Genomic DNA, 18,054 nt, shown 5'->3' on the forward strand with positions numbered 1-18,054 from the left:
TCTCCGCTGCTCTGTGGGAGCAGCCACAGTGTGGCTGTGCAGAGCTCCACCTGCACAGCAGAGAGTGGGTGGACTGGGCCCACTAGACCCTGGTCTAAGCCACCGTCCCCTGCTGTTGCTCTCCACACTTGCTAGGAGGGCACACCTCCCAGGAGGGGGCACCTAGGGTTAGGCTCAGGCCTTTCGACCTCCAACTCCCCGGGCCGTGGCTCTGACCTTCCCACGAGCTGGTTGCTGGGCTCAGAGCCACACCTTGCCCTTGCTCCCTCCTTCCCCGTGCCCTGTGCCTGCCCGGGACTGTTGTCTTTCCAGTCCTCCAGTTTGACCCATCACGCCTCCCGGCCCCAGTCTCCTTCCGGGTCTGAGTCACACCGGTGCTACTTTCATGGCTCCCTGGCCCGTCTCTGGTGTCCACCCCATCGGGACCGTTTCCCAAGCCATTTCCAGATTAATCTTTCTGCAGCGCTTCTCGAGAGCTCTAGAGTGCCCATTGCCAGTTTGGGTGGTTTCCAGAAGTTAACCACGGAACTCTGAAAGGAAGGCCATGTGCCCAACGGGTCGCTTGAGCTTGCTGACCCACTGGGGCCCCCCAGAGAGGCTCTGAGGACCTCTAGGGTATGGTGTGCCCGGGGCTCTGCCCTTCAGAGCCACGTCAGCTCCTGCAGAAAGAGCTTGGAGAGTTTGTTCGAACCTCCTTCCATCACTCGGTGTACGACCCTCCCTTGGAAGCTCTTTACCTGCAAACGCCACTGTCTTCTGTCTGAAGTCAGGGTGGTCTCTGCCCTGCTTACCTCCTCATTGAGGGTGGCATGTCTCAGGCCCCCACATTGAATAGCACTGGAGGAAGGAGGAAGGCATGTCTTTCCCCCTAATCTTTCATCTTTTTTTTTAATCAAATGTCCTCCAAACATTTGTAGCCTAAGGGGAGGCCTCTGTGTGGGCTAGGCGGCGGGTGGCTTGGTCAGATCAGGCTGCTGGGAGCTGTTCTCTGTGTTGTCAGGAAGGGGCCTCCCTGGAGGGGTCTCACCTGGAGGAGGTTCCCCCTACCTGGAGGTATCCCCACCTGCAGAAATCCCTGCCTGGAGGGGTCTTTACCTGCAGGAATCTCTGCCTGGAGGCATGGTGCTCAGAACCCTCTCCCTTTCCTTGTCTATCAATCGTTGTCCGCCTGGACACCCTGGTGTGACTGAGCCTGGTCCTCTAACTCCTCCTGCAGGGCCGAGTCCTGTCACGCCCCAACCCCGAAGCACCTGGGATAGGGGGATGAAGGGGAAGGTCAAGAAATGTGGGCTCAGGAGGGAGAACTGCCTGACGGACCAGGGTGCAGCCCTGCTCACTGTGGGGAGGGAATGAGCGGGCACACAGGGGACAGGTCCCTGAGACCCAGCAGGGCCTTTCTGCTTGCAGGTCACCTGTCACTCCCTGAATGGCAAGTGCCAGCTGAAGGTGAAGAGCAACACCTGCTATTGCTGTGACCTCTACAACTGCCAAAGGTGAGTCCAGCAGGGCAGGGGGTGGGGGACAGTGCCTCATGGGAGGAGGGGAGGCAGCCCCTCTTCCCATGCCTCCCTCCTCCCCGCTTCTCTGCTCTTCCCTGTCCTTGGACACTGCACCTACATCATCATGCCTTTGGTCTTTACGTGAGGGAAGGGAGTTAGCTCCATTTCACAGATGAGAACACCGAGGCTCAGGGATGTGGTGAGGTGTGGGGAGGGGAAGTGTTCTATAAGCCCCATGATTATGTCTCTGTAGTGAGCCTGTGCCTCTGGCCTGTGGAATTCACCAGCTTTTCTTAGTCTCTTTCCCCCCCTGCCCCCCGCCCCCACCAGCTGGGAAAAATGGCTAAACAGGGCTGGAGTTGGGTATTTCCCTTGAGAACACTCCAGCAGGTTAGGCCCTGGGTACCAGTGTCCCCGAGGCCAGGCCTTGTTGAGGAGAAAGCAGCTCTGGCTGTTTCAGAACTGACCCTTTCCCTCCCCCTGCTGGAAGGCCGAGAGCATTTTTCTGGGTGTTTAGTGTGGGAACCAGGCTGAGCTCCTGAAGGTGAATCTCACAGCATGGTGGGGCCCCCATGACTGGGTCCCTGCAGGTTTTAATGCTGACTTACTCACAGCAGCTCACCCATTGCCGGCCCGCTTTCTACCCCGGCCCCTGGGGCCCAGGTGTTTCCGCTCCTGGGTGTCTCTCCGCGGAGCGGGGCTCCCTGTACCCACCTGTCTGCATCTCCAATCTGGGAGCAGCGGTGTGTCCTGCATCCTCCCCTCGTATGACACGATACGAGTGGTTGATTTTTCAGGCTGTTCGGCTTTTTACTTGTTGTTGGGACCGAGTGCGAGTTCCTAGCCGGAACCGAAATCCTCCCCCCATTGTCTTCTACATTTGTATTAATGGCTTGAACACTTACATTAAAGCCAGTGGGAATTTTAGTGCTTGCTCCTGGGGTACTCCCCCCTGAATTGTTGGAAATTCCAGGGGTTTAAGCTGCACCCCCTTCCCCGAGAAAAGGGTCCATCCTACGTATTTCCAAGATGAAATGGAGGAGCAGCATGTGTGGGTCACGGTGACTGCCCCAGCAGTAGGCTCACGGCCATGAGGCTGGTTCGGGCTCTCCCTGCACAGCCCATCTCAGCCCATGCTGTGGGCGCCAGGATGAACCCCTCCACCAGCGTGGCCGCTTGCTGAAGGCTGACTCAGTTGGGGCCCCATGGGTGGGGCGCTGGGGTCTGCATTCTCCCTGTGCAGGGCCTGTGTTTGGGGAGTGGGCGAGGTGATGGTGCCATCCTCTCTGCTCAGAGCCCGGGGCTCCTTCCCTGGGTGGGGACAGCCTCGCTGCCTTGGCCTCAGGGTGCCATTGGGCTGGTGCCTCTCTCTGGCTTGACCAGGGGGGCCCTCGGGGCCTTTGAGAGCAAAGACCACACGTTCGGTCTGGATTCAGTTCGCCAGGCCCAGCCCTGCATCCCCCCAGCCCGGCTGTCACCTGGCAGGCCCTCTCCTCGCTGGCACAGGTGACACTCTTGTCCCCTCCCCGTGCGCAGCGCCGAGTACTCTCCCACCTACTATGAGTTCGTGGGCGTGAGCGGCTGTCAGGATGTGCTCCACCTCTACCGGCTGCTCTGGGCCTCGACGGTACTCAACGTCCTGGGCCTGTTCCTGGGCATCGTCACGGCCGCGGTGCTGGGGGCCTTCAAGGACATGGTGAGTGGTGCCTCCCGGGCTGGGCAGCGACAGCACTCGGGGCGGACCAGGGCTCCGGGGCCCACGTTCTCGGAGGCACACCAGGCAGGCCTCGTGATCCCCCGTCACCAATGGGGAAACTGAGGCTCATGGACACCGCCCGCCATACATGTTAATGACAGCCAGCCTTTGCCGGTCGTTTCTGGAAGCAGAGTCTGTTCCAGCACTCGCCTCCACCCTCTGAGGAAGAACCTGAACTTGACGCTTAGATGTGTCTGTCTCCAGCACCTCTCACCCCGACTGCATGTGGAATCCCCGGAGCCTCCGATTTGGTAGATCTGGAGGCGGGGGTGGGGGGGGGTGGTCCTGGGGTCTGCACTCTCCCAAACGCATAGGTAATTCTGATGCAGGAACTCCGGAGAGCAGGTGCTTAGCGTGTGCCAGAGCTCCAGGAGGGGGCAGTACTGCAGGGCCTCACTGTGAAGGCTGCTCTGGCTGAGTCCTCACCTCAGCACGGTTCCCTTTTCACAGGCAAAGAGCCCTGCCTGGGGCTGGGCTGAGCAGGATCCCCCTTCTCCAGGCCTCTCCCTGTGGCACGTCTTTGTTCCAAACTAGAAATTCTCACCACACCTACCACCTCCTGCAACAACCCTCCCTTCATCCTAGAGGTGCGGCAGGCAAAGGGCAGTCCCCCAGAGTCCCCAGTTGCAAACCCCCCCGGCATGCACACAACAGCTCAGAGAGAGCAGCTACCCACCCGTTAACCCAGTTTTAACTCTAAGGCCAGTGTGAACGCACCTGCAGGCAAGTCACCTGCCCCCGCAGCCAGAGCTCTTCCCTCTCTTGCTACCCAGCTGTTCTGGGGACTTTGGTCATTGACCATTTTTATAGCTGAGCCTGGAGCCCTCCCGAGACCTGTGATTCTCTAAAAGGTTTTGTTTCTCTAGATAAAATCTGAGATAACATGGGGCATCCGGGTGTCCCCTCGGGCCCAAACCTTCCTCCTGGCTGCCACCCTGGAGGGGGCAGACGGCCTCTCCAAGCTCTGGCTGTAGCCATAAGATTCTTTACACTCATGAAAAGGACAAGCACCCTCCAAGGATGAAAGTCGCTGGGCACCATGCCTTCTGCAAAGTCTCCAATGGGTGTCACAGCTCTCCCAGGGGGCCTGGGGTCTGCAGAGGGTCCCACAGGGCGCCCTCTGTGAAAACCCTCAGTATAGGTGTTCTATAGGGAATGTAGCGATGCCCCAGAAGGGCCACTATTTCCCACCAGACCGCAGCGTTGTGTCTAAACTCTGCTCTGGACAATCTCCAACCCAAAGCTCTGGGGTGCTGTGAGAAGCAAAAAGCGTGGTTCTTTAACATTTTACACCTACTGAGTACATACTCTTACAAGTTTAATGGATCTTTTTTTTTTTTGTATTAGTTTTGCTCTTTATTTGCAACACATTGTCTTTTATTTATTTATTTATTTATTTTTGTCTTTTTTTTTATTGTTTCAAGTATTACAAATAGTAGTACATATGTCTCCTTTTTTCCCCCCCATTGGCCTCCCCCTGGCCTCCCCTACCCCCCAGTACATGCCCTCACCTGCCCCCCCCCAGACCAGTGTCTTGTATCCATTGGTTATGCTTATATGCATGCGTACAAGCCCTTCGGTTGATCTCTTACAGGCTCCCCCCCCCACCCCACCGCCAACCTCTCCTGCCTTCCCGCTGTAGTTTGACAGTCTGTTCAATGCTTCTTTACCTCTATATCTATTTTCCCCCCATTTCTTTCCTTTAAAAAATCTTGCCTCTGCAGACTAGAAATAATCCTACCTAATAATAGACAAATATGCAAATTGACCATACCTCTGACACACCCACAAGCCAAGCCCACCATCCAATCAGAGCAAGCATGCAAATTAACCCAAACCAAGATGACTACAGCCACGGAGAGCAAGGTTTCCTAGGTAACACAGGAAGCCAAGCTTTCCGCCTGCCCTTGCCAGGCCTAAGCCTCCACTCAAGCTACAAAGTTTCAATTATAGAAGGTAAACAAATTCAAACAAATGGCAGCAGAATGGAGCTTGAGAGAGCAGGCCAGGGTTGCTGCCGACAACAGGGGAAGCAAAGCTTTTCGCACACCCTGGCCAGGCCCACCCGCTTAAGGCAACAAAGTTTCAATTATAACCCCAACAGAAATGGCTGCCGGCCATGGAGGGAGCCCCAGGCTTGGCTCCACTCCAGGCTACAAAGTTTCAATTGTAGAAGGAAAATAAATTCCAGATACCAGGGCCTCCGCTTGGGTTGCCAGGGGGCATGGCCAGCCTGCAAACCACCACAGGCCCCTCTCTCAGGCCGCTCCATGCCCCAAGGGAACCCCCACCTGATCCGGGACACCCTTCAGGGCAAACCAACTGACCCCCACCCATGCACCAGGCCTCTATCCTATCTAATAAAAGAGTAATATGCAGATTGCTCATCACTGCAACACACAATATAGCTGCCCCCATGTGGTCAAAGATCCTGCCCCCATGTGGACAAAGGATGGCCACCACAAGATGGCCAGCAGGAGAGGGCAGTTGGGAGGCACCTGGCCTGTAAGGGAGGGCAGTTGAGAAGGACCAGGCCTGCAAGGGAGGGCAGTTGGAGGTGATCAACTCTGCAGGAGAGGGCAGTTAGGGGTGACCAGGCCAGCAGAGGAGGGAAGTTGGAGGCAAACAGGCTGGCAGCAGAGTGGTTAGGGGCAATCAGGAAGGCAGGCAGGCAAGCAGTTGGGAGGCAGCAGTCCTGGATTGTGAGAGGGATGTCCGACTGCCTGTTTAGGCCCGATCCTGGATAGGATCGGGCCTAAACAGGCAGGCACCCGCAGGGGAGGGACCCGATCCTGGATAGGGCCTAAACAGGCAGTCGGACATCCCTTGAGGGGTCCCATATTGGAGAGGGTACAGGCTGGGCTGAGGGACAACCCCCTCCGTGCACGAATTTCGTGCACCGGGCCTCTAGTCATATAATAACAAAAAATGTTTGAGTCCCAATTTCAGTGTCTTAATGGATCTTGTAATTTAAAATTATTTTAAGGAATGAAGGAAGGCCCTTCATGAACCAGCCCAAAGCTGTGTGTGCCCTCTCAGCGTACGAGGGCTTCCTATGCAGATCACGCATGCTTGTCACACTGGGTGCAGAGAGAGTCCCTTTGCCCGGCAGGCGGGGCAGGGGCAGTCTGGGGTCTGCAGCGGGGCGCCTGCGGCCGGTGCCTGGGTACCGTGACAACACTTACAGACACAGTCATTTAAACCCTGTCTGGTGAGGAAGGGTCTGCACTGAGCCTCGGGTGTACTGAGAAATGAGGTGGACAGTCCTGTTGGCCCAGCTGGGGGCTCCTGGAGGTCACCCACACAGAAAGGTAGACAGGGGGTCAGGGCAAGACCAGGCAGATGCAGGCAGCCAGGGCCAAATCTGGGCGGGGCCTCCCAGTGCCTCCTGCAGACAGAGTGGAGCTGCCCGTGCCAAAATGTTTAGCTCCCTCAGGGGAGAGCCCCCGGCCCTGCCCTGTCCTTCCTAAAACCCCAAATGGCAAAACTGCTGAACAAGGCCAGGTGGGTTCTTTTTCGGCCCATGAGATCATCTATGAACCTTGACCTTCAACCTCCATCACCCCTGCTCAGCCCAAGCCCCCAGGCCTCCGGCTGCAGCTGTTTCCTCTGGCCAGGAGGGTTCTCTCACCCCCTGCCCTCTGTGGGGGCCAGCTCCTGCTGTGCCAGCCCAGAAACCCCTGGGCTGTGTCCCTGGGGCTGGCACATGAGGGAAGCGAGCCTAGTAGGACCACGTCTGAGCATGGAAGCCAGTCCACCCGCTGTGGCCAGAGCTGCATGGGAGATGGTGTAACACTGCGTCACCCGCAGGGGAGGGACCAGGGGTTTTCGTGCTTTTTCAAAACAGCACCAAAGAGGGCCTGGGCCTAACCTGGAATCTTGGTGGGTACCTGGGACAAATTAAAAAAAATAAAAAGCAAAAAGAAGTCCTGCTTTTCAGGTGTTGAGTTGTGATCCGAGAGATATTGATCTGAGGACTCGTGGCATCTCCCCCTGGCAGATATAATAGGACCTCACCTTCCTGGATGACTTGAGGGTGGGGCTCCCTGGAGGGACTGCTCGAGGCTGAAGGTGCCAGGCTTCGAGGGGGCTGGCTGATGCATCTCCATTCTCTGTGGCAGGTCCCTCTGTCCCAGCTGGCCTATAGACCCTCTGCTCCACCTCAGATCCTCTACAACCCCGCCCAGCAGATCCTGGCCTACTCCGGCTTCTGCCCAGCACCAGCAACCCTCCCCACCTGCTCGTCCTACCCTCTGCCTCTCCAGGTAGGCTGAGCATCACCTGCCCGAAGCCGGGGTGCTCACATCACGGGCAGCAGTCCTGCAGGACAGCGCTGGTCAGATGGGACGTGGAGAGGGGCTTGGGTTGAAGGAAGACCCAGGGCTTCCCCTCTCCTCATGTGGGTAATGTGGTGGAGGAGCAGGCACAGACTGGAAAAGGGGTTGGGATTATCCGAGGGGTGATCTGGCTGGTAACTCCACACACAGCCTCTCACGGGGACGTTCGTTCCACAGTCAAACTTGGCAGTTTGGACATCCTTTGCTCCACATGGTCATGGCGACCAATTGTTGGTATCCTTTGAGACTATAATCTTTTCTTTCTTTTTAAAAAAATATGTTTTTATTGATTTTAGACAGAGAGGAAGGGAGGGAGAGAGAGAGAGAGAGAGAGAAACATAGATCAGCTGCCTCTTGCACGCCCTTTACTGGGGATCGAGCCCACAACCTGGGCATGTGCCTGGACCGGGAGTGGAACTGGTGACCTCTTGGTGTAATGGGACAACACTCAACTGAGCCACTCGCCTCCACCGGCCAGGGCTAACCTTTCTCAGTCGACAAAAGTTCACTGCAATTTCCTGGCCAGAGCGACTGGGGACATACCACCGCGTGCCTGGGTCCCGTCAACATAGCACAGTTAGTTAGGTGGAGCCATGTGAATTTGCCCATGTCCAACCACACTGCCCACAGCAACGGCGATGTCATAGATTCACCCTAAAATACTGCTGTTGGCCTTGAAGTTGTTGTGGGGCATTTGGTGGGGGTGAGACCTTGTTTGTAGAGCGGCGTTTGCTTTGTCCTTCTGTTTCCATTTGTGGTTTCGGCTTTTCCTTCTTTATATGCTGGGAAGCTTCTGGTTGAAATAGACCCTAATAATCTGTCGCCTTAATGTACTCCAGACCTCAGCTGTGGCACTACTGACGTTGGGGCCAGATAGCTCCGTGGGGTGACGCTGCCCTGTGCACTATACGATGTTGAGCAGCGTCCCTGGCCTCCACCCACCAGCTGCCAGTACACCCCGTTGTGACAACCAAAAGTGTATCCAGAAGTTGCCCAGTGTCCTCAGGGGGTCAAAGATGAGAACCACTGGTCCACACAACTCACCTAGGCTTCCATTTTGGGGTGGGGCAACCAGATGGGCTTAGCATTCTTTTGCCTAAACTAATAACACGCCAGCAGCAAGTGCGAGGAAGTTTACAATATTAACGTGCACGCGGAGTTGTGTTTCTGTGCTTGGGCGGGAGGGGTGCTGCGGGGGGCTCAGACCTGATCCTTTGCTATGAAGTCAAACATCTTTGTGTGTCAGTTGGCGGATGCATGAGTGGTCCTTGGGGGTGGGCAGCAGCCAGAGCTCTTGGCAAGCCTGGAGCCTGACTTCGGGGTGCTGGGTGGCGTCCTGCTCTTGCGGGTCTGCCCTGTTCCCTCAGGAGACGTGCTCCTCGCAGGAGTGTGGGATGTGGCGGATGGTCTTCCATCCCTAAAACCCGGTGCTGGTGAGTGGATCTGCTCGATCCCAGTGTCATAGTCCATCCTTCGGGGGCTCTGGCTCTTCACAAACAGCAGATGCCCCCTCTTCAGCCTCCCGGGGGAGGCCTGGGCTCTCATCCCGATGGCCTAATCAGCTATTATCGCCAGCACATGTAGGAGTATAATTACATATATGTCAATAATTGGATTTTGAGGAGAGGACAAATCAGTGAGGTTCCTGTGTTTCCGTAGCAGAAAAACAACAGAACGGATGCTTCTGTTCCTGCTGACAGCCGGGAGGGAGGGAACGCTGGGTGTCCTGTGGAAGTCCTCAGCAGCAAACCGCCCCCACACAGCGGGGTGCGCCGGCTGCCGGGCTGTTTTGAGCAGTTGGCCAAAAGAAAATCTTCTGAAGAGAACCCACCTTCCTTGCTCCTAGGGGTTGATTGGTCAGGAAAGTCAGGGAAGGGGTTGGTGTTGATGAGTTTTGTGAACAAGGACACAAGGAGAGATTTCGCTCACGTCCTGTGATTAAGGGATTTCTTGTCCACCCCCCTGATCCGGCCCTGCCTGTCGGTGTAGTTTATAGTTACTGGTGGTTTACTCCACAGTTCATGGTGCTTTACTCTGTGATTCGTGGTGTTTTACCCCATGGTTTGTGGTGGTTTACCCTGTGGTTTGTGGTGTTTTACTCTGTGGTTTGTGGTGTTTTACTCTGTGGTTCATGGTGTTTTACTCTGTGGTTTGTGGTGTTTTACTCTGTGGTTCATGGTGTTTTACTCTGTGGTGTGTGATGGTTTACTCAGTGGTTTGTGGTGTTTTACTCTGTGGTTTGTGATGATTTACTCCGTGGTTCATGGTGGTTTACTCTGTGGTTCATGGCGATTTACTCTGTGGTTCATGGTGTTTTACTCTGTGGTTTGTGATGGTTTACTCAGTGGTTTGTAGTGTTTTACTCCGTGGTTTGTGATGGTTTACTCCATGGTTCATGGTGGTTAAGTGTGAGGTTCATGGTGGTTAAGTGTGAGGTTCATGGTAGTTTACTCTGGTTCATGGTGGTTTACTCCATGGTTCATGGTATTTTACTCCATGGTTCATGGTGGTTAAGTCTGTGGTTCATGGTGGTTAAGTCTGTGGTTCGTGGTGGTTTACTCTGTGGTTCAGGGTGTTTGCTCCATGCTTCCTGGCAAGTTACTCTGCGATTTGTGGTGGTTTACTTCATGGTTCCTTCTGGTTTACTCCCTGGTTCCAGGAGATTTACTCTATGGTCTGGGGTGGTTTATGCTGTGGTTTTCCCAGGTGCTCATTTCCAATGAAGAGCTGGACACATACATGGTGGGGTCTGGGAGCTCCCAGCAGACCCCAGAGAATGTTCTCTAGAGGTTTTCTTTGTCCCTGTGGTCAGAGTGTGAGTTTGAGAGAAAGAAAGAAACAAAGGTGGGCAGGGGCCCTGGGCTGTCAGATCCTGAAAACTCAGGCTGTTGACCCTGAGCAAGGTGACATTCTTGGCTTCAGGGACAGCTTGTGAGGAAATCCTCCTTTCAGAATCCCGAGGTCCTGGGGCTCCTGGACCTCCTTTGTGGAGAAGTCTCCAGGGAAGGGCATGGCAGACAGGTCGGCCTCTCGGGGGCCCTGGGGCACTTGGCGGGCAGAGAGCAAAGGAATTACACAGCACTGGCAGGAGATCAGGGCCCTACACACTCACCTGTGTCATTTCACAGAAGGGCCTGTGTGCTTTGTTTATTTAAATACTGGTTTTAAGTAGGCATTTTCAACTCTTAGAACTTGAAAAAGAAAAACGTGTAAGAGGTTTGTTGGCAGGTGGAGAAAAACTGGAAAAACATTTTTCTTCTCAATCACTTTTACTTGAGTCTATGTCAGGGTTCTCCAGAGAAACAGAACCAATAGGATGGATGGATGCACATATATGTAGACATAGATGTAGATTAGACATGTAGACAGAGAAATAGAGAGATAGGGACAGAGCAAGGTGTCCTGGGTGGGACAGAGCAAGGTGTCCTGGGCAGGGCAGGACTGCAGGTGGGAGACCCAGGAAAGAATGGATCTTGCAGTTTCAAGCCCAAGGTCAGTCTCCTGGGAGAATTCCCTCTTCCCCGGAAACCTCAGTCTTGTTCTCTTAAGGCCTGCAACTGATTGGATGAGGCTCACCGACATCATGGAGAGTGACCTGCTTTACTCAGTCTACTGATTTCAATGTTAATCTCAAAATACCGTCACAGCCACACCCGGACAGGTGTTTGACCAAACATCTGGGCACCGAGGCCTGGCCAAGTTGACACATAAAATTAATCGTCACACTAGGTGAAAATGCTGAGCTCTTGGGTTTTTCCTTAACGTGTGACATGTTGGGTGAACCCAGGGGTCCCCAAATGAGCTGGGCAGCCTTCTCCTTGGACATGTTTGCACTGCTGTGCGTCCTGGTGTCAGTCGAGTGAAAGGCCACCCCCTTGAAAGACGAGACTCGCGCACAGCAGGCGTGAGGGCTGGGAAGTCTGAGGAATTCCACAGCTGGGTGTTTCCACAGGCGGCTGCAGGAGCGGACTTTGTGGAAAGGGGGCCCCCGCTGGGCAGGGCCAGGCCCTCCCCCTGGCCTCCCTGAGAACACACTCTGGTCAGGGCGTGTCCCCACCCGAAGGGCCTTGGTTAGGCGGGTGACCCTGGGTCTGGAGGAGCCCAAGCCCCAGGTGGGCTCTTTGAGGGGTGCTCCGCGTGGACTGCGTGTGGCCGGCCCTCTCCACGGACTGAGGAAGCCTTTTCTGTTCCATTGCAGCCGTCCAGCAGCTTCCCAGCCTCGTCCTCCACTGACCTCTCTCTGTCCGAGGACACGCAGCCTCCGTCCCAGTCCAGCTCCAGCTTCGGGCTCCCGCCCAACGCCCCGCCTCTCTATGCTCCAGCCCCTTTCCTCCCCGGGGAGAAGCCTCCCCCCTACGCACCCTGACAGAGGGGGTAGATTGAAAAAGAACTTCCTTTTGATTTGTGTTTGTAAAAAGCAGCCTCCACAACGCCTGCTTCTGTGGCCAACCTCCTGGAGACATCAGGAGAACGTTTCTGAAGTCTGTGTCCTCCTTCCCTCCCCGGGCACTTGCGAGGCAAGGAGAGGCCAGGACCAGTGGCGAGGACAGAGCCCCAGGTGACCCAGGTCCGGGCGGCACCTCTGCTTGGTTGCCTCGCCCAGCGTGTAAACCAGACGCCAAACAGCACTAAACGTTCTACCTGGGGCCTCCTTGCTCTGGTATCTGTCACCACTTACATAAAACCCAGTCCCATTTCCCTACACATTTGCATCTCCTCCTACCTAGTTAGTTATTACTATTATTATTTTGCAAAGGGAACATGACCTGGGGCATCCATGTGTGAGGATCATTTCAAAGGAAACGTGTTGAATGTTTATATATTTACGTGGGTCCCCAGAAGGGGCAGGGTCTCCGCCCCAGGGCTGTGTTCTCCTGGCATTTATTTGCTCAAACGAAAAGACGCTCTGGCTCAAATATAAAGCGCTATTTCCAAGGCCTGCGGTGCCTCTGGTCTGTGTGTGTGCCTCTGTCTTTTACAGATTTGCCATCACACCTGGAGGGTTTTGCTACCTGAGGCTGCGTGCTTCCTATTTAACGTCTGGGCTTCTAACTGCCATCCTTCATGGGGCGCTCTGGAGGCGCCTGGTCTGCTCAGTGGGCACCCGGTGTGGTTATCCCACTAGAGTGGGTGGCTTCTGAGGCCCCACAGCCAGAGCCTGGAGTGCAGCCCAGCCTATCACAGACCAACAGCTATTGGCTCAGGGCCCAGTGTGTATCCACCTGCTGCCAAACACACCTGAGGCAGTAGGTGAGCACAGTCCTTGGACATGACCCAATCCTGGTTGAGTGACAGGCCAGAGCCCCTGTATGCCAGTCCTGGATCACTGGGGGAAAGAGATAAGGGAAGGGGAGAGGAAGGAGGAGGAGAGAGAGGGGTGAGGGGAAGAGCGTTTTAAGAAGACAAGGTCTCATGCTCCCCACTGCTGGCTGTGAACGGAAATCTGGCTAACAGACAAGGTATTCTCAGCCCCGCACAGAAGTATCTCATTTAATTTCCTGAGCATATAGGATGCTTCCTGTAAAGAAGGTAAACACACACGTCACATAAGGAAGTGACACACGTGGAATATAGGAAACTCGGGGAATCAGGCCCCAGGAGCCTGGCTAATTGATCTGGGAAAGGCTATTGATTATAGACTGAGAAGCGAAAGGCTGGCCACTGGTCTGGTGAGCCGTCTTTAGTAAGAGTACCATTTTGTTAAATTTAGACTCACAGCCCTAGTGTTGTCCAGGAGACCCTGATCTGATGGTGGCCCAGCATAGCCCTGCTCTCCGCAGGACAGGTTTGGGGCCCCCCACTTCCCGTTTGCAAAGACAGGAGGGGCCCACCCTCGGGGTTCCTACACAGGAAAGAAGGCACTGTGTCGCTAAGAGGAAAATGCCTTTTATTAGTGAGACCGCGGAGAGTGGGAAGTGCGGCCCATGAAGAGAGACCAATGCAGTGTGAGAGCTCAGGAGCCAGCATCTGGCCAGAGTGGGGCCACGAGGCACGAAGGACTGACCCTCGCCTCTGCCCGATACACCCGACTGGATGTTGGCAGTAATAGGACCCTGGCAGAGCCACCAGGCCGCCCTGGGGCTGGCGCATCTGGGCTCACACAGCAAGTGCCTCAAAGAGCAACACCCCTCTGCCCGGAGTCTAAGAACCAAACTGCTCACCTGAGTCCGGAGGCCTTTGCGATCTAAACGCTGAACCCACGGGGTGGGTTTCCTGTTGCCTGAGCCCCTGGACAGGGAGCAAGGTTGGCCGCAGGAATCCTGAGCGTGCACCGAGCACCCGCTGGGCCTTCGGGGGCAGCCTCAGGCCCATGCTGCCCCGCTGCTAACAGTAGAGAAGCTGAGTTGCAGATCTGGCAGCGGGCCTGTGCCGACTGGACCTGGCCACCAACCCCGGAAGACGACCGGGTGCCAGAGATCACAGGGACAACCTCGTCCTCCACACACGCCCCTGGTCAGAGACACTCAGCGGCGTCAGTGTCCCCAGACTGTTCACACCGGCGTCGCCCAAACCCGCTCTGTCTGTCCTGCAGTCTTTTCATCTAACCTAGAGCCAAGACTGATAAACGATATTAAGCTCCAAGGCCAACAATTTTGCTCTTGCCCACAAAAATGTCTTTCTCCCTTGCTCCAGCCACAAAAAAATGTGAACAATTCAACTTCCAGTCTGGGGGTGGCTCCCACACAACCAAGCCCCGCCCCCCCCAGTCTCCAGAACACCTCCCCCATGCCCTGCACACTGCAGGCACCCACACCAGGTCGCCCAGTCTGCAGGGACAGCTTCTCCACCCCTGGCACACGGCGTCGGGCCACACCCGGCCTTCCCTGTGCTCTGGTGCCACGCCCCAGTGCGTGTGGGGGACCATCTCTGCCAAAGCCTTTGCCTCACTGCAGCGGATCCTGACCTGGCTCTGCCCGAGTCTTGATGCTCCACAGGAGCTGGACTGCAGCTCTGATGGGCACCACCTTGGGGCGGGTCTTCTGTTGAATTTATCCCTCCTCATTCCTGATCACAGATGGCAGTGGGTGCTGGAGGCTGGTGGGGTGGGGGTGTCAAGGAGACTGCTAATGGGTGCAGGGCTCCCTTGTGGGGTGATGGAAGTATTCTGGAACTAAGTAGTGGTGATGGTGACACAACCTTTAGTGGTTGAACTAGAACTCACCGAATTGTATTCTCTTAAAGGGTGGATATTATGGTATGTGAATTGTATCTCAGTGAAAAAGGGTGGGACAGGAATGCATGTGAAGCACTTAAGAGCAGCCAGGGACCAGCACGTGCTCCGTTAACAGGCCATTTGCCATCATCGTCATCGTAAAGAACCACCTCTGGGTGGGTCTCAGCAGCCTGTCGTCACCCAGCACTGCTCTGCCTCCCCACTCCCACCCGGTCCCAAACTTCCGCAGCCTGATTCCCTCACCTCTGGGCTCTGGGCCGGGCGATGAAAACACAGGTGGGAGTTCTCATTTCATTCAGATGCCCTCTGAATTTTGGGGGAAGTGTTTGGCTGAGCTGTTCTGACCACAGAAGCAGAAGAAAGTCCAGGGGGCATGGCCCTCACTCAATCAGCAGCTTCTTGCGTGGCAATAGTTATCTATGCATATATTTCCCTTTTCTAACACTTTCAAATCAATGAACCTACATTGACACAGCATTATCACCCAAAGTCTGCAGTTTACGTTAAGGTTCACGTTTGGTGTGTGCATTCGGTGGGTTTGGGCAAATATATAATGACACGCATCCACCTTGTGGTGTGATGGAAATGTTACAGTGTCATGCAGAATATCTCCACTCCCCTAATAATCCTTTGTGTTGCACCAATTCATCCCTCCCTCTCCCCTAACCCCTGGCAACCACTGATCTTTTTACCGTCTCTGTAGTTTTGCCTTTTCCAGAATGTCATATAGTTGGAATCACAGCGTACGTAGCCTTTCAGATTACATAAGATCCTTTCACTTAGTGACAGGCATTTAAGGTTCCTCCATGTCGTTACAGAGCTTGATAGCTCATTACTTTTTAGTACTAATAATATTCCATTGTCCAGTTGTACCACAGTTTATCCACTCACCTACTGAAGGGCATCTCGACTGCTTCCAAGTTTGGGCAATTAAGAATAAAGCTGCTATAAGCATCCACGTGCAGGTGTTTCTCTGGACATAACTTTCAACTCCTTTGGGTAAATATTAAGGAGTGTGATTGCTGGATCATATGGTGGGAGTATGTTTAGTTTTGTAAGAAACCACCAGCTGTCTCCTAAAGTGGCTGTAGCATTTTGCATTCCCACCAGCAATGAATGGGAGTGCCCGATGCCCTGCATTTGGTGTTGTCAGGGTTCTGGATTTCGGTTATTCTGGTAGGTGTTCAGTGGTCGCTTGTTGTTTTAATTTGCATTTCCCTGATGACATAGGAGGTGGAGCATTTTTTCCATGTGCTTATTTCTCATCTGCATATTTTGTTTGGTGAGGTATCTGCTAAGTTCTTTGGCCCATTCTTTTTAACTGTGTTGTTTGTTTTCTTATTGTTGAGTTTTAAGAGTTCTTTGTGTGTGTGGGGTAACAGTCCTTTATCATATATGTCCTTTGCAAATATTTTCTCCTAGTCTGCGGCTTGTCCTTTCGTTTTCGTAATAGTGCTTTTTGCAGAGCAGAAGTTGTAACTTTAATGAGGTCCAGCTCATCAATTCTTTCTTTCATGGATCATGCCTCTGATGTATTTAAAAAGATATCGACACATCCAAAGTCATCTAGATTTTCTTCTATGTCATCTTCTAGGAGTTTTATGGTTTTTGTGTGTGTTTATTTATACATTTAGGTCTGTGATCCATTTTGAGTTAGTTTTTGTGAGGGGTATAAGGCCTGTGTCTAGATTCATTTTTTTTTTTTTGCATGTGGATGGATGTCCAGTTGTTCCAGCACCATATGTTGAAAAGACTGTCTTTGCTTCATTGTATTGTCTTTGCACCTTTGTCAGAGATTATTTGGCTGTATTTGTGTGGGTCTATTTCTGGAGTTTCTATCCTGTCTGTTCTTTTCAAAAAAAATTATTCTCTGGGCCACTTTTTAATAATTTTTAAAATTGGTTCTAGAGAGAGGAAGGGAGAGAGAGAGACACTGAATGGCTGCCTCCTGCATGCCCATCAACCAGGGGTCAAACTCACAACTTGGTTATGTGCCCTGACTGGGAATCGAACCCGCCACCCTTTGGTGCATGGGATGATGTTCCTACCAACTGAGCCACACTGGCCAGGGCTAGTTGTCTATTCTGTTGGTAATACCGGGCTGTACTGATTACTGTTGCTTTATAGTAAGTCTTGAAGTCAGGTAGCATCAGTCTTCCAACTTTGTTCTTGATTTTTTTTTGTTTTTTGTTCTTGAAATTATTTTTTTTGTTTGTGTGTTTGTTTGTTGTTGTTAATCCTCACCTGAGGATATTTTTCCATTGCTTTTAGATAGAGTGGAAGGGAGGGAAAGTGGGAGGGTGGGAGGGAAGGAGGGAGGGAGAGAGAAACATCGATGTTAGAGAGACACTGATGGGTTGCCTCTCACACATGCCCTGACTGGGGCCAGGGATCGAACCTGCAACCCAGGTACGTGCCCTTGACCAGAAACTGAATCTTCAACCCTTCAGTGTGTGGGCCGGTGCTCTAACCAGTGAGCACACTGGCCAGGGTGAAATTCTTGATTTTACCATAGCCCAATTTTAAAATCTTTTCCCTTCTCATTAAAGCATTTTGTGTATTATTTAAAAAAATACTTCTTGGCCGTGGCCAGGTAGTTCAGTTGGTTAGAGCATCGTCCTGATACACCAAGGTTATAGGTTCGATCCCTGGTCAGGGCACATACAAGAATCAACCAGTGAATGCATAAATAAGTGGAATAACAAAAATTGATGTTTCTCTCTCTCTCCCTCCCCCTCCCTTCCTTCCTTCTTCTCTTTCTAAAATCAATGAATTAAAAATAAATAAATAAATATTCCTCTGCCCTAGGTTATGGAAATATTCTTCTATCAGAGGGATTAGTAACATTTTTCTGCAAAAAGCCAGATAGTATTTTAGGTTCTGAGGGTCAGTAGGTGTGCAGCAACTACTCAACTCTGCCATTTTGGTACAAAAAAAGCTGTAAATAATAGTAAATTAATTAATGTGACTACGTGCCAATAAAGTTTTATTAACAAAAACAAGGGAGGATTACATTGGGCCCACAGGCTATAGTTACACATTACATTTAGGCTTAAATATATACTCTACCTAGAGTTAACTTTCTGTGTTATCTGAGGTAGGGGTCAAATTTCCTCTTTCTAAAATGCAAGAGTTTTCAACAGGGATGATTTTGCACCCAGGGGACATCTGACAACAGCAGGAGACATTTTTGATTGTCGTGTGTGTGTGTGTGTGTGTGTGTGTGTGTGTGTGTGCGCGTGCGCGTTGGGCGGGGGGGTGTACTACTGATATCTAATGTGTAGTTGG

At 53.1% G+C, this 18,054-nt stretch overlaps 1 protein-coding gene across 2 annotated transcripts in view; it reads left to right on the forward strand.

Moving 5' to 3' along the window:
* TMEM255B (transmembrane protein 255B) overlaps positions 1–11,958 on the forward strand; it is a 40,050-nt gene extending 28,092 nt beyond the window's left edge. Inside the window, exons 6-9 of one of the 2 annotated variants that reach the window (XM_008143907.3) lie at positions 1,408–1,493; positions 3,036–3,195; positions 7,377–7,520; positions 11,791–11,958. In XM_008143907.3, coding sequence (XP_008142129.2) covers positions 1,408–1,493; positions 3,036–3,195; positions 7,377–7,520; positions 11,791–11,958 — 558 coding nt within the window. The remainder of the gene's footprint in view (positions 1–1,407; positions 1,494–3,035; positions 3,196–7,376; positions 7,521–11,790) is intronic. The other variant, XM_054719989.1, reaches the window with a different exon arrangement.
* The last annotated feature ends 6,096 nt before the right edge of the window (positions 11,959–18,054 follow it).

This window comes from Eptesicus fuscus, chromosome 8, assembly GCF_027574615.1.
Source record: "Eptesicus fuscus isolate TK198812 chromosome 8, DD_ASM_mEF_20220401, whole genome shotgun sequence".
Taxonomy (NCBI): Eukaryota; Metazoa; Chordata; class Mammalia; order Chiroptera; family Vespertilionidae; genus Eptesicus; species Eptesicus fuscus.